The 23,040-nt window shown below is 48.8% G+C and overlaps 9 protein-coding genes across 9 annotated transcripts; 6 read left to right on the top strand and 3 right to left on the bottom strand.

Moving 5' to 3' along the window:
* Window positions 1-450: 450 nt before the first annotated feature.
* N7469_006784 (Gfo/Idh/MocA family protein) lies at window positions 451-1,557 on the top strand (the record flags this gene model as incomplete). The annotated part of the gene is made up of 1 exon (XM_056645702.1): window positions 451-1,557. One exon carries the CDS (start codon window positions 451-453, stop codon window positions 1,555-1,557), a length of 1,107 nt encoding a protein of 368 aa, XP_056499143.1.
* Window positions 1,558-1,909: 352 nt separating this feature from the next.
* On the bottom strand, window positions 1,910-3,741 carry N7469_006785 (sugar porter family MFS transporter; the record flags this gene model as incomplete). Its single annotated transcript, XM_056645703.1, has 4 exons — window positions 1,910-2,296; window positions 2,377-2,685; window positions 2,741-3,142; window positions 3,205-3,741. The coding sequence occupies 4 exons, from the start codon at window positions 3,739-3,741 to the stop codon at window positions 1,910-1,912; spliced, it is 1,635 nt and encodes a 544-aa protein (XP_056499144.1).
* Window positions 3,742-4,698: 957 nt separating this feature from the next.
* N7469_006786 (uncharacterized protein) lies at window positions 4,699-4,960 on the top strand (the record flags this gene model as incomplete). Its single annotated transcript, XM_056645704.1, has 2 exons — window positions 4,699-4,765; window positions 4,794-4,960. The coding sequence occupies 2 exons, from the start codon at window positions 4,699-4,701 to the stop codon at window positions 4,958-4,960; spliced, it is 234 nt and encodes a 77-aa protein (XP_056499145.1).
* Window positions 4,961-5,275: 315 nt separating this feature from the next.
* Window positions 5,276-6,340, top strand: N7469_006787 (shikimate dehydrogenase family protein; the record flags this gene model as incomplete). The annotated part of the gene is made up of 1 exon (XM_056645705.1): window positions 5,276-6,340. The coding sequence occupies one exon, from the start codon at window positions 5,276-5,278 to the stop codon at window positions 6,338-6,340; it is 1,065 nt and encodes a 354-aa protein (XP_056499146.1).
* Window positions 6,341-6,613: 273 nt separating this feature from the next.
* Window positions 6,614-7,994, bottom strand: N7469_006788 (inositol monophosphatase family protein; the record flags this gene model as incomplete). The annotated part of the gene is made up of 6 exons (XM_056645706.1): window positions 6,614-6,722; window positions 6,816-6,911; window positions 7,009-7,447; window positions 7,513-7,601; window positions 7,655-7,706; window positions 7,808-7,994. 6 exons carry the CDS (start codon window positions 7,992-7,994, stop codon window positions 6,614-6,616), a joined length of 972 nt encoding a protein of 323 aa, XP_056499147.1.
* A 982-nt stretch (window positions 7,995-8,976) lies between these two features.
* On the top strand, window positions 8,977-9,444 carry N7469_006789 (type II 3-dehydroquinate dehydratase; the record flags this gene model as incomplete). Its single annotated transcript, XM_056645707.1, has 1 exon — window positions 8,977-9,444. One exon carries the CDS (start codon window positions 8,977-8,979, stop codon window positions 9,442-9,444), a length of 468 nt encoding a protein of 155 aa, XP_056499148.1.
* A 486-nt stretch (window positions 9,445-9,930) lies between these two features.
* Window positions 9,931-12,760, bottom strand: N7469_006790 (putative C6 transcription factor QutA; the record flags this gene model as incomplete). Its single annotated transcript, XM_056645708.1, has 2 exons — window positions 9,931-10,126; window positions 10,191-12,760. The coding sequence occupies 2 exons, from the start codon at window positions 12,758-12,760 to the stop codon at window positions 9,931-9,933; spliced, it is 2,766 nt and encodes a 921-aa protein (XP_056499149.1).
* An 865-nt stretch (window positions 12,761-13,625) lies between these two features.
* N7469_006791 (putative quinate pathway repressor protein QutR) lies at window positions 13,626-16,433 on the top strand (the record flags this gene model as incomplete). Its single annotated transcript, XM_056645709.1, has 2 exons — window positions 13,626-16,115; window positions 16,179-16,433. The coding sequence occupies 2 exons, from the start codon at window positions 13,626-13,628 to the stop codon at window positions 16,431-16,433; spliced, it is 2,745 nt and encodes a 914-aa protein (XP_056499150.1).
* Window positions 16,434-19,352: 2,919 nt separating this feature from the next.
* N7469_006792 (uncharacterized protein) lies at window positions 19,353-22,878 on the top strand (the record flags this gene model as incomplete). Its single annotated transcript, XM_056645710.1, has 6 exons — window positions 19,353-19,444; window positions 19,502-19,532; window positions 19,613-20,098; window positions 20,160-22,172; window positions 22,231-22,326; window positions 22,379-22,878. The coding sequence occupies exons 1-6, from the start codon at window positions 19,367-19,369 to the stop codon at window positions 22,876-22,878; spliced, it is 3,204 nt and encodes a 1,067-aa protein (XP_056499151.1). The 5' UTR covers window positions 19,353-19,366.
* Window positions 22,879-23,040: the final 162 nt, after the last annotated feature.

Raw genomic sequence — 23,040 nt, forward strand, 5'->3', positions numbered from 1 at the left:
CCCCAGGAGGTGTGGGAGCTGCGTTCTCCCACTGCCGTCGCCATCCTGTAATATGCGGATCATTTGACCGGATAAGTGCTTCGCTGACCCACCAGAAATTAGAAACGTTTACCCGCCTTGCCTCCTTTGCCTCCGTCAAAAGGGAGACGCTTCGCCCGTCGCGAGAAGGATTTCCCCATTTCACCGAGCGAAATGTCTTGTCGGGGCCCAGGCTTTCTCTTCCAATCGGATATTTCAAGGCCGTTTCCAAGCAGACGAGCCCGCCAAGACCGTGAATTCTATGCCGAAATGCCTACAATGACGACCATCTTAATCCCATTGGGTGCTCAGCGACGACTCTGTGAAAAGTCACCGTGAATTTCACCAGAGTGGAATTGATTTGAATCTATAAAATCAAACTTATTGAGAGCTTTGGACCCTCGGGGAAAAAAATCACCCAAAAAACCAAAAATGTCGATGAAGATTGCTATCATCGGCGCCGGTCTAATCGGTCCGCGCCATGCGAAATCCGTCATCAACAATCCAGACACGGAATTAATCGCCCTAGTCGACCCAATGCCAGCAGGCGTTCAAACAGCCTCAGACCTGGGAACAAACTATTATCCATCCGTCTCGGCACTTCTATCTTCACCTCACCGACCCGATGCAGCAATAGTTTGTACACCAAATCAAACCCACGTACCCGTCGCAAAAGAACTACTATCAGGCAACGTCCACGTTCTTCTCGAGAAACCAATCAGCAACACCATTGAAACCGGTCACTCGCTACTATCTCTCGCCTCAGCACCAGAGTATGCCCATTTGAAGTTACTAGTCGGTCACCATCGTCGGTTCAACCCATACGTACGAGCCACGAAATCGATCCTGGAAAATGGATCTCTCGGTCGGCCCATTGCCGTTAATGGGCTTTGGACATTATACAAGCCTGATTCATACTTCGCGGGGATTGGCGATTGGCGTACATCTAGTGCACGCGGTGGTGGTGTTATCCCGATCAACCTTGTTCATGACATTGATCTAATGCACCACTTCTTCGGACCAATTACTCGTGTTCAGGCAGAGGGTATTCTCCCTCAACGTGAATCACCTACACACGATGCAGACGAGGGTGCGGCATTAACAATGAAATTTGCCTCTGGAGTCGTAGGATCATTCGTTGTCTGCGACGCCACTCCCTCCCCGCATAATTTTGAAATGGGGACTGGTGAGAATCCTATGATTCCTAAGGTTGAGAGTGGTTCGGACTTCTATCGTATCTTTGGATCAGCAGGTTCACTCAGTGTGCCTGATTTGACGCGGTGGAGTTATGAGAAGAGTAGTGAGAAGAGTTGGAGTGCCCCCTTGACTGTTGATCGGATTGAACTTCCTGATAATGCTGCTCCATTCGATTTGCAACTGGCTCATTTTGTGGATGTTATTCGTGGCGAGGCTCAGCCGAGTTGTTCGGGTGAAGAAGGTTTGCGTGCGTTGATGGTGTGCGAAGCTGTTCAGCGGGCTATGCGGACCGGTCAACCTGTTGAAATCAACGTTGATCTGTTGGAAGGGTCGAAGGAGTAATTCGTCAAATCTGCGTTCATACGATTGCTTCTTCGGAAGGACTTGAAATTTCATCACCTCTGAAGAGTGCTGCAAGCTGATGAAGATATTTACTACTTATTGTGTCATGTACAGTTAAACCAGAATTCACAGTTTCTACAGTCGTTCTTTACATACTGTACTTCATGTCGAGGGGTTGAAATGAGGGACGTTGTCAATTTCTCATTTATTGTCCATGGATGGATATTCAACATTATCCAACATATCCAGATCTCAGACCGGATTGACATATTCAAATTTCCAACTTGATAGGTATTCAAAGAAAAAAACAAAAAGGACCATCTACACACGAAAGCATCAATACGCAAACGCATCAAACATACTTGGTCTGCTCAGGCGCAGCATGCTCAACCTGCTCCGCGTCAAGCTTAGCAGCTGCCATGCCAGATTCCTCAACGTCGTGACGGAATTGGGCTTCCTCTTCGCGAAGTCGGCTGATGATGGCAGGGTGGGCTCGCCAAATAGGCTTGATACCGAACAAGTCATCCATACTTTCCAGGGGGATACCCTTGGTCTCAGGGACGAGGAAGAATACGAAGACGAAGGAAAGAATCATCAGCGAAGCAAAGAAGAAGAATACGCCGTACGACATCTTGTCGAACATTTGCGGTGTGAAGCGCGAAATTAGGAAATTCCACAGCCAGTTCGAGGCAGCAGCGCAAGCTTGTGCCAGGGAACGCATGTTGGTATCGAACATTTCCTGAAAAGGCATGTTAGGACTACTTCTCCCTTGTATTTGTACGTAAACCGCATCTGCTGGGTCCAAGATATGTGACTTACCGAGTTAAGGACCCAAGGAGTACCGTTCCAGGTTGGGGTATAAAAGACGGTCCACAGGTAGAAGAAGAACATGGCCATGATACCACCGCCATCCATTTGTGGCTTGGGGTGATTTTCAGGGTCTGCGACCTTGATATACGCACCGACAATCCACATGCAGATGGAACCACCAATTGCACCGATCAGAAGAAGGTTACGGCGACCGACACGATCAATCAGATACAGCAGCCAAACAAAAGTGACAACTGTTTTGACTACGCCAAAGATACCGGTGGTGAACAAACTGTTGTTTCCTTGAACACCGATAGACTGAACATGTTGTTAGCACGTGACTACTTCGCTTGTAGAACGTCTTGTGACTGACCTTGAAAACAGTTGGGGAGTAGTAGTTGATGGCATTGATTCCGGAACCATTTTGCCAGAAGAACAGCATGGAACCCAGGAACAAGCGCCACATAACCTTCTTATCAGAGCCAGCAGCCTGGAAGGGCTTCCAGAATCCAATACCAATGGTAGAACGCTGATGCTCCAAGGCTTGATCAATAGCAGTAATCTCTTCGATCATGTAAATATCATTCTCGTCCAATTGGCGAATCCAGCTGAGATTCTTGATAGCCTTTTCGCGGTGCCCGCGCATGAATAACCAACGTGGAGATTCACGAACAAAGATACATCCAATAAGCATAAGACCGGCGGGAATCAGCTGAACAGCAAATGGAATAATCCACTGTTTATGACTAGGTTCCATAGTTTGATCAACGCCATACTATTGTGGAAAACACGTTAGACTGTGACTCATTACCGATTAGGAAGAGACTTGAAACTTACGTTGATCCAAAAACCAACAAGGCCCCCAATTTGCCAGCCAAGTTCATACACACCGACCAAACGACCTCGAATAGCAGGAGGTGCCAACTCGGAAATATAGATAGGAGTGATGTTGGAACCGGCACCAACGCCCAGGCCAGCCAGTACACGTCCAGCGTAGAGAAGACCAAATCCACGGTCTCCATTAACACCCAACATCAGACCAGCACCGAGGATAAAAACCATAGCAGCCGAGAGTAAACCCATGCGTCTACCCCAGAAGTGACCAATTGGATACGCGAAGAAAGATCCAAAAAAGGCACCGGCCTGATAAGTGGAGACGATATTGGCGCTGAGCAAATCCTGCTCACTCTTCGACCTTGAAGCAAAATCAAACTCATCCTTGAAAGATGTCAACGACAGAGTTGTTCCGATGAAAGCACTATCATAACCAATCATGCATGATGTGCATGATGCAACGGCTGCCAGAAGGTAGATCCTCCAGTTGTAAACAGCCTTTGGTGTTGGCCGGTCCTCAATAAGCTTGAGGATCGACATGGTGGTGATTCAATATAGGGTATACAAAGGAGCAGGAAAAGAGAATAGATGAACTCCAAGGAGCTACGCGACAAATTGGATCCTTCTTGTCAATGTACCAAGTACGAAGACAGTCGGGTCTCCCTTGTGAAAGGGTTGGCCACTTGGTGTGTAGCAAAAGGGATGCAGGAGAGTGCTCAAGGGAAGGAGTAAAAGGTAGAGAAGAGAGTAGAGGGGAAAGAAGAGAAACAAGGTAAGAAGATCTTGCCACGATCGATCTGGGGGAGAGCCGCGATCTAAATAGCCACGAGGTTCCCCAGACTGATGAGTCTTTCTTCGCTTGGGGAAAAGAAAAGAAGTCTGGGGTTGTGGGTTAAGGGGGGCGAGGGAAACGTGGAAAACGTGGAGGCGGAGAAAGGTATAGCACTAAGCAGCGTGTAAACTTGCAAGATCCCGAACAAGGCCAAGTCCCGGCAAAACAATATTGAACTGTAGCTCTCTTGGTGAAAGAGGAAGGGGACTGTGCGCACAGAAGGATAAGAATAAGAACCCAGCGTGTTGGCTCCAAGAAAGTATGTTAAGCCAAGAGCCAGGGAGGGGGCGGCGCGTGTAAGGAATTTCTCTAGTTTTTCTCTGGGCGAGGAACCTTTAGCACCGTGGACATGGCTTGAGTCTAAACGAAGAGAAATCTTTGCTGGTTGGTTCAAATCGTGTGGGGAAATTCAGCGATGCCGCTGCAGAAGTGGAGCATCTCGGCCGGGGAAGACGTTCTGGACATCCCCATGTTCAACGTACTCCAGATGGGGTAGACCGGGGAAGTTAGGTGCACGCTCCAATTCAAGCGGGTTTTGAATGGCTAAAAAGAGTTGATTTTATTCGACAATCAGCATGGACCCAGGGTTTTTTTTCCGATTGACCGAGGGCCAATGATGAAAGATTCAATGGAGGTGGCGGGGAAAAGCGCTTCCCCGGAAGGCAATGGCGCTGGGAACTAAAATCGGTGGCTCCCCTCACATCTTGACTGGAATGATTCGGCTGGCTTGCAGTAAGTTCTGAATGCTAGTAACGCCAAGTACGCGATTGGTTACCGGAGACTGTTGTGAAAGCCAAGGAGTTGCAATCCCCCGTGGGGTGTGGTGGTGATGTTGTTCGAGATGGTCCGTGGCAAAGCATTCTGCCCCATCAAAGTATGTCATGCATCAACAAACAGGGACAGGAGAGGGAGATGATGATGGATTAGCATTACATAGAAACATGATGGAATATATTTCAAGAGCAAATCATCAGTGCTGTAGGTTATATCAAAATCACTGTATAGAAAAGTGTTTGTTGCCAAGAGGAGAGAAAGTGGTAGAGGAACTCAAACCAGCGGATAGTGTTTCTCCGCCTCGCGGCTCTTCTTTTACGACCAGCAAAAATCCTGAAGATAACCTCATTCGCGTTTCTCCCCGAGTCCCTCTTTTAACTACCCCTCGTCTCCTCTCTTCACCCTCTTTAGACAAAATTCCCTCCCCCAAAAAAATTAAATCAACTTGTCCATTATTTTGCTCCCACAATGGCCGCTCCCGCAGTCTCAACTACCACTCAACCGCCCGCGGAAGAGCCCATCTCCATCCCCGAGCATCTCGACGGTGTTGCCTATCTGTACGGCCACCCTCTGCTCAATTCGCTGTCACCACCCCTTCACCAGACCGTTTACAATGCCTTGGGTCTGAACTGGACGCAAATTCCTCTTTCCAGTGTGACAGGTACATCAGCGACTTACCCACCACCATACACGCGGTCGCCGCCGATCGAGACATTCCTCGCCTCGATCCGCTCTAACCCTAAATTCGTCGGCTCGTCCGTGACGATGCCACACAAGGTAGCCATCATGCCTCACCTTGATGACCTGACCGAGCACGCCCGCCAAGCCGGTGCTTGCAACACTATTTTCCTCCGCAGCGACCCAACCACCGGCGCACGCCAATACGTTGGTACCAACACTGACTGCGACGGTATCCGTGAAGCGCTCGTCAAGAACGCCCCCAATGCCTCGCGCTTCTGCGGCCGGCCCGCGCTCATTATCGGCGGTGGTGGCACCGCCCGCACTGCTGTTTACGTTATGCGACGCTGGCTCGGCTCCAGCAAGATCTACATCGTCAACCGTGACGCTGCCGAGGTTGAGTCTATCATGGCCGAAGACCGTCAGCGTAACCCGGATCCCAATGCCCAGGCTCCTCTGATCCCTGTCAGTGACCCTGAAGAGGCTGCTCGTCTCGAGGCTCCCGCTGCCATTGTCTCCGGTATCCCCAACTATCCTCCCAAGACGCCTGAAGAGCTGCGCTCCCGTGCCGTCATCCAGGCTTTCCTGGGTACCGCTGCCGATGCGGAGAAGCAGCAGGGTGTCATCCTGGAGATGTGCTACCACCCTGTTCCCTGGACTGAGATTGCTCAGTTGGCGTCTACTGGTGGTTGGAAGGTGATTCTTGGTTCTGAGGCTTTGATCTGGCAGGGACTGGAGCAGGCTCGTCTCTGGACCGGGAAGGACATTCAAGGAACTCCTGAGTTGGTGCAGCAGGTTCGTGATATGGTTGATAAGACTGTTGCTGAGCGTGCAGCCAATAAGTCCAGCCTGTAATGCCTATGTGCGTTGCAACTTTCTCTTTTCTAACGTCCTCTTTTTGTTTCCATTTTTTAATGATTGTATAAAGATCAAGATTCTTGCATTATAAATGATTGGCGTCTGTGAAATATATAACATATCAATATCTAGATGACTTCCCAGTGAGATCTCGGAAAGTAAGATAGATCTGCCGAACCCCGTAGCCTACCGTGCTGCGACCTAAATCTCTAGTATGCGTATCCAGTGTCTGATCCTTCGGATATACTAGTACTGAAATTACTTTGAGATCTATGCGCCAGGTCGAGAATACTCCAACTTGCGGACACGACGCCAAACTTCTCGCACAGTACGCTCTTGCGACTGCCGACCAGTCTCTGTAGCCGATGGACCAGCGGGTCTGCAAGACATTCGTTAGCATTTTCCTGATTATAGCTGCGAGGAAGTGTAGGTCTCACCTAATAGCTAGATACAACCGACTACCCAATCGGACATCTTCAATGGGGTCCGATTCAATATTTTCGGGGGATTGGCCGTGGTAACTAAACCCCCTGCCTCGAGAAGTATGGCGATACCAGCCGCAACGTCCCTAATCAAACCAATCAGTAAAAAATGATCTTAATATCCCAATCAAGGACCAATGAAGCTCTTGATCGATTCTCTTCATTGCGGGTGTTTAAACATACCACTCCCAACAACCTCCTTCCCACCAGATATCAAAAGATCCCATAGCCGTATACGCAAGATCAAGCGTCGCACTTCCAAGACTCCTCATTCCATGAACCATACCACCCTTACCACCCCGTCCACCAATTTCCGCAGCCATATTCACGAAACTTTCAATTTTGCGATGCATATTACCATCAGGAATATCACGGCGATCTTTACCCCATTCACAGGAAAATACACATTGGGATGGGGCATTAGATGGCATTGGGGGAATAGAGGGTTTCTGGATGAGGGGAAGTCGACGTTTCTCATTTAACCATGCGCCTCGTCCGATGCAAGAGGAGAAAAGTTGATCTTGAAAGGGGGCGTAGATTACTCCGATTACTGGTTTGTGTTGGACGATGAAACCAATTGAGATGCAGAACATTGGGAAAAGGTGTGTATAATTGACGGTTCCTGGGGAAGACAGTTAGCATCGCGCTTGTTCCTCGGAGGCAAGAAGGTCTTTGTGTTGGATATACCGTCTAACGGATCAATGCACCATGTTGGCTGCTCATCAATCAGATAATCTCGCGACTGGCCCTTGGCATATGTTTCTTCGCCGAGGAATCTGGACGCCGTTAATAAGGTCTGCGACGACGGTTGTAGTTGGGCTGGACGAACTTGTGCGATGGGTATTTACTCTTTAAAGCGGTGCTAATAAAGACTTCAACATCTGTCGATTCCGATATTCAGCATTTGCCTTGTCGTAGCAAGCAGGTGGAAGCTTGAAGCTAAACTAAGCTAAGCTGGACCAGCACCTCTCCCTCAACTCACCCTCGTCGGTCTGGGTCACAATATCAACCGAGTTATCCTTCTCCTCAAAGCTTTGTGCATTACCCTCTCCACCATCCATGCGCTGTTCCACACGGGACATAAGCAGATCACCAGCCTTGCGGCCAAGATCTATCGCAAAAGCGTATATCTCGTCGAGTTCATTTTGGGAGAACGATCCCACTGCCATGGTGCCGTGACTGAGGGGTATTTGCGGATGGTTTTGTATCTTGGAAGCTGGACAGAAGATGTGAGAGTCACTGGGGACACTGGGGATGTGAAGGATGCTAGAAAAGAAGGTGAGATGCGATTTTCTTTGAGTCACTCCCGGTGAAAAATGGTCGAGGCACCGTCGCTAGCCGATTTGCCTTATCGATTTACCCCACTGTGGGGCGGTGATATCGCTGTAGACAGTTGGGATGGGATGGTTGGAGAGGTGTGATCAGTTGAATTTCTAGAAGACATACCTTTCAATGGTCTGCAAGGATATTACTAGCTTTTTATGGTGTACTTTTCTGGAATTTGTGCTCATTGAAGGTAGACTAATAACTAGAGCTGCGAAGGCAGTTAGGGTACTAATCCTATAGCAGGAGAAGGACTGTCCACCGAGAACCAGATTAAGCAAGAGATATTTAGCGAAGGGAGGTTCAATAACGAGCAAGTACATAGTACAACTAATTTGATATCCGAGGTTGAACCTCAATTTTGAATGAACAAGGAAGAGGTAGAAAACGCAGCAATATTGCAGTGTATAAGGGGTACTACTCACAGCATCCTACCCCACGACATCCAACGACATCAACACCAGACGACAGTGCTATACCTCCAAGGATAGACAGAGCCCCCACACTCGCTTCTGATCATATCATGACTAACAAAAAGAGTCTCCTTGGACAAGAATGTACTGTGTGTAGGAAATGAAATTTACCGAAATTTAACAACCGGCATACAGCGGAGATATATGGACTTGGGTGGAACTGTTCCCCCCACACGGTTAAGCACTCAGCCGCGTGCAGAATGCGCGGAGTGAGTCCCCGCATCTGCTTTAGACCTACTCCGTACTTTTATACAAATTCACATCTATATTTCCAACCACATCCAACAACACTTTCAAACAAACACCTGAAGACCACATCAAACAAATCCCAAATCAATACTCAATCACCACCAAAATGCCTAAATCAATCCTCCTCATCAACGGTCCAAACCTCAACCTCCTCGGTACCCGCGAACCCCACATCTACGGCTCAACAACCCTCACAGACGTCGAGAACAACGCAAAAACAACCGCCTCTAAGCATGGAGCAACCCTCGAATCCTTCCAATCAAACCATGAAGGCGCAATCGTCGACCGCATTCAAGCTGCCCGCGGTAAAGTCGACGGTATCGTGATAAACCCCGGCGCTTACACGCATACCTCCGTGGCTATCCGTGACGCTTTACTGGGCGTTGGTATCCCGTTCATCGAATTACATGTTAGTAATGTCCATGCTCGAGAGCCCTGGAGACATCATTCGTATTTCAGTGATAAGGCTGCTGGAATTATTGTTGGTTTGGGGGTTTATGGGTATCAGGTTGCGGTTGAGCATGTTGCAGTTAATTTTAAGGAACTTGAGAAGGAGAGTAAGGCTGCTCTTTGAGTAGTTCGGTCTTCTTTCTTCTAGGTCCTTGGCTTGAATTCAAGTTTCAGTTCCGCGGGGGGGCTCTTCTTTGGTCAGCTTTGGTATGATGAAAAGTCATGAATGTGGTCCGGAATGGAATGGAATTTGGATTTGAATTTGTATCTTTATGGCTTTTGGAGCTAAGGATATTTGTTGTTTGCTATGTGTTCTAGAACCTCGTGTATTGTGGAATTACGCAAATGAATGACTATCAAGCTGTCTTTCGTTCATTATGTTAGGGTCATGAATTGGGGACGTTGAATATTTTTTATACTAATCTCATAAAGTATTATTATAACACGGTGATATCGCTTCCATGATCAGTCCGTACGCCTGTGCTTCGCCGATACCGGAAGGATATGATATCGTACACCAACACTCCGAAATGCATGTACACGGAAGAATATCTGCCGACCAGCGGCTGCAAAACAAATTCGCGTAACTTTCTTCCTAGTAGCCCCTACATCATCGCTTTGGCGTTCCTCCTATACTCAGTGTCTGTGATTCTCTTCGGTCAATAGCCTGGTGATCATTGGCTGGCATTTGTTGCGTCTGTGCCAGTAAAAAAGGCTCGATCTGATTTGTGAAAGAGTATATCTCCGGCACGTTGGAGTCAGCAACAAATCCAAGGTTCTGCATGAACTCAGGCTGGTTATCGGCCCTAGAAAGCGCTCGGTTAGTACAGATTTGCATGAGAAAGAAAGACGATGGAAATGTGAACATACTTTTCGGCACCATCCAGGGATGCTAGTTCATCAAATAAGGCATCAAGATCTGGCGCAATCCGCTGTTGACGACGCGGGGCCCCGTAACCGTCCATGCCGACAAACTGGCCGAGTCCAATGGAGGGGTCTTGGTATGGTGTAGCATAATGGCCTCCCGGTGGGAATGGAGGTGTGAGATCGGGTAGCATGGGAGGACCATTTTGAGATTTGGATGCGGATGTGGGTTGATGCATTCCATTGTTTAATGACGCATCCAACTGACCGGGTTGACCCGACACTTCGGAGGCACCAACAGTGGTCATAGAGGGGGTTGGCGTTGGGAGTAGCCCGCCGCCCTCATCAATGTTTTGCGGTGCTCGGAGCCAAGGTACTGGAGGGAAAGGGTCGGAGGTAGGTTGATGGGATGTGTTTGGCGTGATGTGTGTTTCTGCTGACGAGAGATGGCGGGGAGTACTGGCTGGCATGATGTGTACTGTAGGATCCTCGGTTATCGCAACATCATGCTGCTGAGAAGTGACCGGTGAGACACTGATTGCCTGGCTTCTTTGGCAGGCTGTATGGCCTGTGCCCGGTCGATCTGACATCAGCCAAAGTTGGCCAAGGTGCGATGAATATGAATGTATCTTGTTTTGGATCCCGAGCTCAACATCGGACATTAAATCCCTAGTGAGTGACCGCGGGACGCAGTATCTGAGAATCATTCCAAAGGTCGGAGCAGTCGCTGAAAAGCTGTATGTTTCCAGATATATTTGTAGCAATTGCAGGAGACGCTTTGAACTTTCTGCTGCGCGACCTTTGTGCGGTACGTCGGGGATATTTTGGTCGAGTTCCCTTAAAGCAATCTGTAGGCTCAGGGAAGTGGCTATACTTTGGTATGTCATTTCCAAAGCGAAGATGTGAGGTGATGCCACTCTTAATGGCTGGCTTTGTATGTCGATGCGGTAACTCTTAGGCAGAGAATTTGCCCAGCGTTGTAATTGGAACTCTGAGGACTCCAACTGTGCTCGTGAGATAGTTGGATCTTGCTTATAAAAACAGAGGTCATTTAAAATAGCAGTCAGAGAAACAAGACGGTTGAAAGTACTCAACGCATTGAGCGGTCCGCGTTGCATTGAGGCTCGTGAAGACTGCATTGGTCGCAGACCAGTCTGGTCTTCCCAGGGGTGCCATTCTTCAAGGCCATCTTCGTCAATCGCTCCAACGCGGGCCAAGTCATCTTTTCGAAGAGATGGGCATTGTGAGGTTTGCTCTGCAATAAGTGTCTCCAAGACAAAACAACCCAGAAAGACATGTTTTGCTCGTCCGGCTTGCTTTCCCTGTTCAGGGAGTTTGGGTGGCGCATGGAAGGATGGTTGGTCCAGACCGACAGTCTGTGCAATTCGAACAGCGTGACCAACAAGCATCCAAGCAGACGTCCACTCTTGTTGACCAAACTTGATTAGGGAAAGGATAAGCAGTGCTTGTACATGACCAACCTCAAAGGGTCCAGTCTCGGACGGAATAAGCTCCCGAGCGGTTTTATACAATTGAGATGAGTTCAATCGATTGGAATGGCCGTCAGAGTGTGCGCCAGCGGTGATTGAGGCGTCTTGAAGAGAAGCCAGAGTGAGGACGGCCCACAGAGCGGCATGATCTCCAGAGCCTGGAGTTGTGCGAGACATGTACACATCCCCTTCCGTATATTGAAAGGCTGTTCGGAGTATGTCATGCTTTTCTAGTATGGGGAACCAGCATTGCGTATATGAGAAATAGATATCAAGCAGAGGCCAGGCGTTGAAGGGAAGCTGGAGAGGAATACTAGTAGATGTAGATCGGGGGTTGATAGGGTTCGAAAAGGTGGCTAAGGCGTGAGGGTGAAAGTCGTCGGAAATTGTTTGGACGCCAGAATCTCTGGTTCGGTATATTGGATTCCTCGGGGCAGAGCTTATGATCGAGCTACGGGATGGCGATATACCGGTAGATGTTGTTTCGCGTTGCTCCATCGCCTCTGGAAGTTGCCATTCTTGGGCCTCGGAGGAGGCAAGGATTCCATCCACATCCAGAGGTGTATCTCCGTCACCGTATGCCTGCATGCTGCGATCCCGTTCTTCCTCGGGCAGTTCTAGCACAAGAAGCATGCGCTCAATATCACGCAAGACAGTACTGTTTTTAAATGAGGAAAGCAATGTATCAGACCCTTCGGCTTCCTTTCCCATCGTCGCGAGATGGCTTGGGAGATTGATAGACCGCATCATGGCACGCATGACATCTTCACTCCCCTGAATCTTCTGAAATACCAGCCCCCATAACAACTCGAGAGATCGAATGTAGCCGGTAGGCAGGCCTCGCTTCTTCGGATTGGCCTTGTAGGTGCAAGGACGACATAATGATGCGCAAGTCGAGCAAACCGGTTGGACTCCGTCGCATTTGTCTTTCTTCGACCGACAGCTATCACAGGCCCTGGAGACGCGCTGTCGCTTGGGCTGGGCTGCATCTTCCGGCCCATTCGGCCTGGTATCCTCGTCGCCATCTATCCATCGTCGCTTTGGTTTCCCATTTGCCCCGGTGGCTTGGCGAGCGTCAGAGCTCATGGTGTTTTCTGAAATTTTCGATTATCCACTCGGCGGTTCGAAGCGCATATTCATGCAACGTTGAAAGTAGTGTGGGGAGTTGAACCTTTTGCCGACGGCGGCCTGCGCAGACGAAATCGTGCTTTACGCCATGAACCTCGGCCCCCACTAACCTAGATGGGACCGTGCGTTATGAGAAAGAGGGCGAGATTCAAAGAGAATATCGAATTTGGGGAAGAAGGAAAAATAAGAGAAGAAAAAAAATGGTGTGGAGGGGAAATGACCGAAGGCCAAGCTGGGAGTCGCGGATGGGATTCTGTCGTTCCGGGGAAAGGATACAATACGGCTGACCCGCTAGCGGTGAGCCAGTCCCAGTTGGGCAAAATGTAATATGTAATGAGAATTGTCTGGGAAATACCACGGCAGAAGGACAATGTAGCAATATAAAAATGTTTTTTTTGTTCTCAATCCGATTAAAAAATCTGCGAATTTCAAAATATATCCAATTGCAAATAAACTACCTCTACATAAGACTGCCGTACTGCTCACTTCGAAGAGATTTCTCTCGGCTGCAGGTCAAGTGGTACCCCGCGGGGAAATTCGCATTGCCGGCTGAGGGCTGTTCCGCCCGTGTAACAATACCGTATTACGTGCAGGTTCGCTCTTCCCCGCAAAAACCGCAAAATCGTAGAAATCCGCTAGCGTACCTTCCCTTTCCGCCGTTCCATCTTCGACCTTGGCTGATCTACGCTTGCCTTCCTCTCTCACTTCCACACACTTCTCTCTGTCTCTCTTTGACTTCTACTCTTCTCCAACGTTAACTTGACCATGGGTATTTGACTCCTTCTGCCATTCCTCCTACCTCCCCTCCCCCACTTCACGCGACATGTCTATTCTCGTCCGTCCGCCGAAACGCAAATTATATCAGGTGGAACACGATGAAAGTCCGAGGAAGGATGGCCCTGGGGTAGCTCCATGGGGTTTCCGATCACAGCCGAGTTCAAGACGGTCTAGTGAACAGTGTGAGCCTCATAGTGGCGGCTCAAATACACCTCATGCGACACCACGAGAACTGAACTCCAACCGCGCCTCTCCGGTCCTTTTCGACAATGGCCCTCTCCAGACCCCACGGAAATTCATCAACAATGCGTCTGTTGTCCTTATCGGTATCCGTGGTACAGGGAAATCAAGCTTAGCAGTTATTTTGGCTGCTGCATCTGGTCGCCGCCTGATTGACGCCGATCGATATTTCCACCAGATGGTGGGATGCTCGCGCGCCATATTCAAGAAAGATAACGAACATGCCGTCTATCGTCAACAGGAAGCCAAGGTGTTTGAGTCCATGCTAGCAGATAATCAGGAGGGCTGTGTAATTGCATGTGGCGCCGGATCCATGGAGCGGAGTGGCCAGCGCCTTCTGCGGGAATATGCCCAAACGCATCCCGTCGTTCACATTACTCGTGACCCAGAAAGTATCCAGTCGTACCTGAAAGCGTGGGACACACAGAAAGTTCGACATTTCTTGGAACTTTCTGGCCCGATTTATCGAGGTTGTTCAAATCTGGAATTCTTCAACCTCTCCGAGGCCACCAATGCCGCCGCCGCTGTGACCCATGGAGAGCAGGAGGGCGGCAAGGATAAAGAGGGTCATGACCCGTCTCCGGGACCTAAACTGGACCAGCGACTTCAATCCGCAACTCCTTTCTTGACATTGAAACGACTTCAGCGAGACTTCCTTAGCTTCATTGCCTTTATCACTGGGGATGCCACTGAAACAAGACGCCAGCATTCCTCCTTCCCACTGTCATCACTGCCTGTGGAAACGCGGCGCTACACTTCTGCAATCTCGGTTCCGTTCTCCGTTCTCTGCGAAAAGGAGTTGGATATTGAGGAATTAGAATTCACCATCGATGCGTTTGAGTTGGCGGTTGATGTCACTCGCACTCCAGACCATATGGGTGCCAACTCCAACCTTGCAGAAAAGATCAGTCAGATCGTGGCGCTTGTTCGACGAAAGATCATCGTGCCTCTAGTGTATCATGTGGAAAGCTATACCACACCTCCAGGCTCTTCCTCGCCTTCTCCGAACTCTCGGTCTAGCGATGAAACCTATCTCAACCTTACTCGACATGGACTGCGGCTGGCTCCCAGTTTCCTGACTGTCGACTTGTCCCGTGATGATCACATCATCAATCAAATAATCAGCGCAAAGGGCACTACAAAAATCATTGGTCACTTTGAGGCATATCAGCCTCTGCCTGGTGGCTGGGATGGAGATGAGTATATGAAAGTTTACGAGCGTGCAAAGAGACTCGGCTGCAATGTAGTGCGTCTATGTCAACCAGCTGAGTCTCTTGAGGATGATGCTGCTTTACAACGATTCAGACACCGCATCGAAAGCTTTCCAGTCTCCTCACTTCCTCTGATAGCATATAATACCGGACCATTGGGCCGCAGATCACGCTGCTTCAACCCCACTCTGACTCCTGTCACACACCCGTCCCTCATCCAAGAAAGCCCGACTCTTTTACGGCCCAGCATTACAGCCCGTGAAGCCCAGCAGGCACTATTCAGCTCGTTTACCTTGGATCCAATGCAGTTCTTTGTTTTTGGAGCCAACGTCGAGTACAGTATGTCACCTGCCATGCACAACACTGCATTTGAAGCCTGCGGGATGCCTCACAAATATGCCATCTTCCAATCTTCTACTCTCCGTGGCCTGAATGACCTTGTTGAAAACCAATTCTTCGGTGGTTCGAGTGTCAGTTTGCCGTATAAAACAGAAGTCATCCCTCTCCTTCACTCTATGTCTCCACACGCTCGGGCAATTGGGGCCGTCAATACTCTCGTCCCCATACGAAACAATGATGACATGGATTCTCGTCTCTCTCGCGAATCCTCAATCTACACTGAAAAGGGCCGTGCCGGTCCCATCAAGGGTATCCATGGCGACAACACAGATTGGATCGGAATCTGTAATTGTATTCGCAGAGGTCTGTCGCCGGCCAATGCGGTGCGTCCAACGACAACTGGACTTGTCATTGGATCCGGAGGTATGGCCCGCGCCGCAGTGTACTCGTTGATCTATCTCGGCGTGGAGAATATCTTTGTCTACAACCGAACTCTTGCCAATGCAGAGAAACTTGCTCACCATTACAACCGGCAAGAACTTCTATTCAATGAAGAGACTCGTGCAGGTGGGCGACCCCGAGTTAGCACTCTTCGCTCGACAAGTGACCCGTGGCCTACGGAGTACAAACAGCCGACCATTATTGTGTCTGGTATCCCTGCACATAGCATTGGCGGGCAGCCAGCGCCAAACTTCAATGTTCCTACCCAATGGCTCGAAAGCCCAACTGGAGGTGTTGTCGTTGACGTAAGTTTTCTCATGCATGCCCTCGTCGTGTCAAAAGTCACAAACTAATCATATGATTCGCAGCTGGCCTATAAACCCCTGAACACTCCTCTGATGAAGCAGATACGGTCACTGTCCCACCGAGGATGGGTTGCTTTGGATGGTCTCGATGTACTTCCTGAGCAAGGATTTGCCCAATTTGAGTTGTTCACCGGTCGCCGAGCACCGCGCCGATTGATGCGGACTATTGTTCTGCAAGAGTACAAGAACGAAGAAGGACACGACGACCCGAGCGCAATCCGAGAACGATTACAACATTTAGACGGCCAACCGGCGTGATTCGACCTGTTCTGATATGGATGATTATATGCTTTAACGAAAAAAAGATGCCATCTCCGCAGTTCGTGTCTGATGTGGATCCCAGAAGAGAGATCTGCAATCAAAGTCGCCCATTGGGAAGATGGTCCAGTAATAATGATACCCCACTTGTTCTCTAGCTCTCGGCAGCAGAAATTGAGGAATGACAGCATCAATTGGTGGATGTGGGTGTGGTCGGGTGCAATTGATGATCCGTCAATATCTATTTTGGCCAAGGAACGATTCCTGCGCCTCCAGGCTGTGACGTGAACTCATCTGAAGACGAGTCATTTTAACTAACAGCCTCGCGAGGCAGAAAAGTAGGTTCTGTAATATGACGTGAAGAGCCACGTTAGGTAGCAGTATCGGACATCAAGACTACACTGCCTAATGTTAGTATGTAGCTTAAGACAACACAATAAGCCAGCATTCACCATACATCACTATTCCATTATATATGTGTAACACAATATATTCTATATAATGACGTGTATTTACATTAGCCTTGTCTAGACCAATCCTTCTTGTTTACTTGCTATCCAAATAATCCATTTTAGAAAAGATCATCGCCAGCGAAGTCTAGTAGACTTCGCTGGCCACCACGTCATGATCTAGACCGTAGCAGGTCGACACTCGCACTACAAGTGGCTCACCACAGAGTCAAGTCCCACTAGATACCCCATACATCCCAGTCCATCTAGACAAATGGGCCTTCAATTGAATCGTGGTAATATGACGCCTGGATATCCGATCTGTTCTCTAGGTTCGACTACCAAAGACAGCAAAGTTCATTAGAAGCGTCGTAGTGGTATGTTTAATAATCCACTGTGATGTGATCTGCTATTCATTTTCCAAAAAAATGAATATAGGTTTGAAGATCCATTTTATGGTCTTATGGATATTTTGACGAGGGCGGACTTGTCGCTGAACATATGATCACAAGAATACTATTTAGTAAATATAGTATGACCTCAATTCTATAACTGGAGTAAACTTGACAAATACAGTATTTGTCTGTACTATCTCGGTATTACCTTTAGTGTTAGTATTAGTCTAAATCCAGGGACCCCCTCTAGATCGAATCTCCTCCTAGACCATGTTCGAGGAAACATCATTCGCCAATTTACTGAAACGCACGGGGGTTGGGGGGGCCATTCTTGGGAGTGTCTGGGCCGCGGGGTGATTCCAGTTGGGTTATATTGGATTTGTTTACGATATTCGTACCGGAAATATCTTCAGTCCCTACTGGGATACTCAAAATGTAGAATATAAGGAAATATTTTTTTTTATTGATTCGAGACTAAACAACACTCTACACTGAGTAAATGTACTATGACACGGAGTATAAATAGAATGACTAAGGAAAGCCACCAAGATCGACACGTGACACGGCAGTTGTTTCAGAATTCCGCTGAAACGAGGCCAAAGCTGAGACGATTGGATTGGACTGATTTTGATTCTAATTTCTCATTTGCACAATTCCTGGGAGTAATTTGTATTTCTACACTTGTTGATGATTTGTCTTTTTTTGATTTTTGATTTTTGATTTTTTTATTTAGATAGGACTATTTTAGCTGTTTGTTTTATCTCGGCGTTTTCAGCCTTAGTAGATTGCATGAGTCGGCGGTGGATATCAGTTTGAGACAGAGTGTTCCATGGATGGTTGTGCTCCTGCAATATGAGGAAAATATGGAATTTCCGCTCAATACGGAGTATACCTACTGCGAATCTTTGCAGAGCTATTCTTGGTGGAGGCATTGGGTACTCCATACATACACTTCTTAGTGGCTGTTTGGATATGATCTCCTTCTGAGGCCGCGTAGTATCCACGCAGTATCCACATACAGTTGAGATGGTGACTGTGCGAGAGTATGTATACAGAGATGAAGATACTAATTAAATGAAGATTCACAAATAGCAGTAAGACTAATATACCATATTCTCATCATTTCACTCATCATAATTTACTTGTAATAATAGGAGGAATAGCAATAATCAAAAAAAAAGAGGAATAATAATACTGGGGATGTATGAGTGGGGGATCCGAGTGTTTTCTGCCACTTCATCTTCTCCTTTCTCCTCTTCCCCCTGCAATCCCGCAATTATATCTTACCCTTTTTCATTTTCTTCTTCTTTTTCCTAGAATTCGATTGTTTGCAACATTCGAATCTCCCTATTTATCTATTCCTATTCTTAGGGTTCCTTCCCCTCCCCCTCCCCCTTACCCTACAGAACAAACCCCTGGCCATTCTATCACCGCCGCGAGGGGCAGCCCCATCTCGCCTGCGCTTGTCACAACACCCGCGCCTCTCTACTTGAAACGCTGTGTAGCACTTCGCGGCCGGCCCTGACCTCTTTTTGATTGCAACTGGTATGTGCGAATCCTCTCAAATCAGCTCCAATCCGACTCCAATTTCCCCTCCTTTACCCGCAACCATCACCCTGTTGGATCCGCCTCAGCTCAGCTCGGCGGAAACCATCCAGGGGCCTTGTCTCACGCTTAAACCGATTAAATCGATTATGGATCATCTTGGTTCGCTAAATGTTTGGCTAACCTTTTTTTCCATTCACAGGATTATCGTCGTGCTTCAATCCCGTTCTTTCTTTCAGATTTACTCGGTCTCAAACCCTCCCCTCCCCTCCCCTGGGCTATCCTTGTCGCATTCCCCTCCGCCCTCCGATCCCGCGCACCCTTCCCCATTGTTGTCTCCACCTTGCAACAATCGCAAGTACTCCTCCTCCCCGAGGCGCGAACGCATGTCCGCGCACGTGTGTTTCGTCTTGCTTGCTATATCGACTCGCCGTGCTCGTTGCTCCCTACAAGATTGCGCCAGATTATAACGGTATATCAATAAAATAAAAAGACTGGACTTTGGACTCGGACTTGGTCTCGAACGTACTCTATTCGTTTCGAGATGGAGTCCCCGGTGATACATCCGGAATCTCCTATGGAGCAGGAGGATGTGCCTTTCCCGTGTATGGGCTGTGGAGAGGTAGGAGAGATGGCCTCTAATGTGATGATATGGGGTGCGATGCTGACCAGGTAGTAGATCCTAGAGGAAGGCAAAGCTTTTGAACTTTGTAAGTCATGACATCCGCTTTTTCCCCCTAACTACTCGCTGCGTACCACTTCTTCCAGCTCTCGCACTAACGTCTCCCAGCTGGCCAAAGATGGCATATCGATTGCTTCCGCTGCAGCACCTGCAGCACTCTTCTTGACTCGGACGCCCACCTACTACTTCTTGGAGACGGCTCATTGATCTGCAGTAACTGTACTTATAGCTGTAACTCGTGCGGAAACAAAATCGAGGATCTCGCCATTCTCACTGGTGACCAGGCCTTCTGTGCACAGTGTTTCCGATGCCGCAACTGCAAACGAAAGATTGAAAACTTGCGCTATGCGCGCACTTCCCAGGGTATATTTTGCATGGACTGCCATGAATCTTTGATGCAACGGCGAAGAAAGAAAAAAGCCAATGCAGCAGCTAAACGACCAGGAGGGCCAGGGATTAAATTGGATAAATCCCTGCCTTCGTTACCCCCAAGCATGGAAGAAACACGCTCAATCGACGAAACTCCCAGTGAGGCTTTCGCTGAAATCGCGGTGGAAAACCACACGGACTCAACGCCCGAACAGGCAGCTGCAGGTAAGTAAAGAAAGGCAACTGCGATCTGCTTTGTTTACATCCGGCACCTTCCACTTTTGAGCATTTGAAGTTGACCTTTTAAACTTTGCAGACGACAACCTTCTTCTTCCTTCAAGCACATACCGCAGTAGTCGCCAGATTGGTGGTCAACGCGATACAAATGCCGATTCAGCGGATGCAGGTGGTGAACTTCTGATTCCTCTTGCATTCGACCCTTCTGCTAGTCAGCGATCTTCTTCTCGCGCCCAACCTCAACCCACCCAAGAGTTGCCTCGTGATTATTTCAGCCAGGCTCGCTCGGGAGACTCCTCGGTGAGAGCCTCTAGAGACGGTCATTTCTCTCTTGAACCGCCATCTCGTACCTCTTCTGAGCAACATTCTCCTCATATTGCCTATCAAGAGAAAGGATGGGATAAGAGTGACGAAACGAACCAGCGTGAGGTAGATGGGGTCAACGGCACAGCCAAATCATTTAGCGCGAGCATGGATGCAACTTTATCTAAGATTGGACGCACAGAATCTGCTCGCAGCTCTCGATCTGATCTGCCTTTGGCAATTAGGGAAACTAGCGCCTTCTCCGGTGCAACCAGCCCTGACAGTACTAGGTCGAAAGAAGCGACAACAGAAGCCACCCGCTCAGTACCCCAGGAGCCACCTGTACGTCCCTCGGGTGAGCTTCGTAGACTACACGAGCACGATTCTGTGGACTCGACACGATCTCAACAATCCGCCTATCCACCCAAACGAGGCGATTCCCTGGAAAGCAAGCATCGCCAGATTCCTCGAAAGGAAGTAACCGGATCTCCTGCTTCGTCTGCCTACGCCGGATCCCCGAATCTCTCTGGTAGCACCATGGAACAGCCCAGACAAAACCTCAACAACTCTGTCAACACCTCGATCTCCGATGCCCAGCGACAACTGGATGGTGCAGGCTCGCCATCCACCACGCGCTACCCCGGAAGTGAGTTCTCCACAGACAACGACCTACAACCTAGTGATTCCTTTCTTCGCCGCGTCTCCAATTCTTTTCGTCATGGCCGTAGTTTCAGCGAGAAGAGCGTGAGGCTCGGTACGGAAGGGAGACGTCCAAGAACACCGGCTAATAGAAATTTAGTCGGACCCGAGGTGACCAGCCCAACTGGCAGCACTTCCCAAGCTGAAGAGATCTCCTGGCTTCGAAGTCAGTTGGCGAAGGAGCGCCAGCGCATCTCGGAAATGGAGAATGCTCTGCGGGCTACCGCTGATGTCAAACAAGTCAACACTGAGCTTTCTGAAAAGCGATCCACCATGGTGGTGCTTGATGCGCAAAGAGAAATTGTCTTGCGTGAGCTCACGGTGCTCACCGATCACATCGAGGCGGAGAAGCGAGGAACAGCGGGTCAACCGCTGGACCTGGCAAAGCTCTCGAACCATGTTTTGCGGGAGCTGGCTGAATCTATTCATAAGCTGAAGGAGTCATACACCCCGCAAATCGAGGAGCTAATTCAAAAGCGCAACGATCTTAATGAAGAACTGGTCAACATTACTCGACAAAAAGAGAAGAGCTTCCAGGAATTCGAGCAGCTATCATCAAAGAATGCCCAGTTGGCTGAGCTTAACAACCAGTTGGTGCACCAGATACAAGAGCTCTACAAGAACAATCCAGAGGCTCAGCGTACACCGAACGGACTGGGTATTTCTCACAACAAGGGTGGTTCTGTCCCATCCATTGATGCGATGAAACCATCCCTCAATGATTACCCAACTTCCATGTCTCCTGCGCAGATTGGTGACGAGGGTGAGCCTGCTACCGCTACCGTCGTCCCTGGTCCGCAAGTGGTGAGCATCCGGAAGGGCCAGCCTCGCAAGTTCAACTGGAAGAAACAGGGCCAAAACGTGGCCAAGGGTGTCAAGGGCCTCAAGACTTTCATGTCCAGTGAGGGTCAACAGGAAGGCACTGGCAACTTACCACGTTCCCAAACCCAGGATCCTAGTCGTCAAGGCTTTGGGTTTTTCGGAAACCAGAGAAATAAGCAAGGAGGCAAGATGTCGCAGGCCGACAGTGTGCCCACATTGGCTGAGATTCCAGGAAGTAGTAAGTATTCTCATAATGCCCTAGAATGGGAAAATCAACTGACCGATATCTCTTAAAGCTCTTTTCGGTACTGATCTCGAGGCTCGTATGGAGCATGAGAAGAGCATCATTCCAGCCATCATCACTCGCTGTATTCAAGAGGTCGAGTTACGAGGTTTGTCACCTAATTTCAAACATGTGTGTATTTCAATGCTAAGTCGAATCAGGTATGGATATGGAAGGCATTTACCGCAAGTCTGGTGCTGCCTCAGCGATTCAAGGCATTCGGGAAGGATTTGAGCGGAATCCCTTCGACTATGATATCTCCGATCCCGATCTTGATATCCATGCTGTTACCTCTGCTTTGAAGCAATACTTCCGCAAGCTCCCTACTCCACTGATCACGTACGATGTCTACGACACGATTATTGACTCTGGAGAGGTCACAAACACTTCGGCACGAGTCGAGCTTCTCGTCAAGAATCTGAAGGAACTACCTCGTGTTCACCGTGATGTCCTCGAATTCCTAGTTTTCCACCTGAAACGCGTGGTGGACCGTCAGGAAGAAAACCTTATGACGAGTCAGAATGTGGCCGTCGTCTTTGCGCCAACCATTATGAGACCCGAGAGTCTTGCACGCGAAATGACAGACGTGCAAAAGAAGAATGATGTTCTGAAGTTCTTGGTGGAGAACTGTCAGGATATTTTCCAGGCCATGCAGGTCTAATCTCCTCATTCCAACTGCCACCTATCCCTTTCCCCCCCTATAATCGCTCACCCTACCCGGTCCAACCATGATGCTTCGTTCTGTTGATGCGATGTCTGTACAGATACCAATATTTTTCCTTTGGTCATTTGTCTGATCGTTTATTCATCCCCCTTCACCTCC

This window comes from Penicillium citrinum, assembly GCF_028827155.1.
Source record: "Penicillium citrinum strain IBT 23319 chromosome Unknown utg000006l:1.0-3011923.0:1.0-3012962.0, whole genome shotgun sequence".
In the NCBI taxonomy this organism is placed as follows: Eukaryota; Fungi; Ascomycota; class Eurotiomycetes; order Eurotiales; family Aspergillaceae; genus Penicillium; species Penicillium citrinum.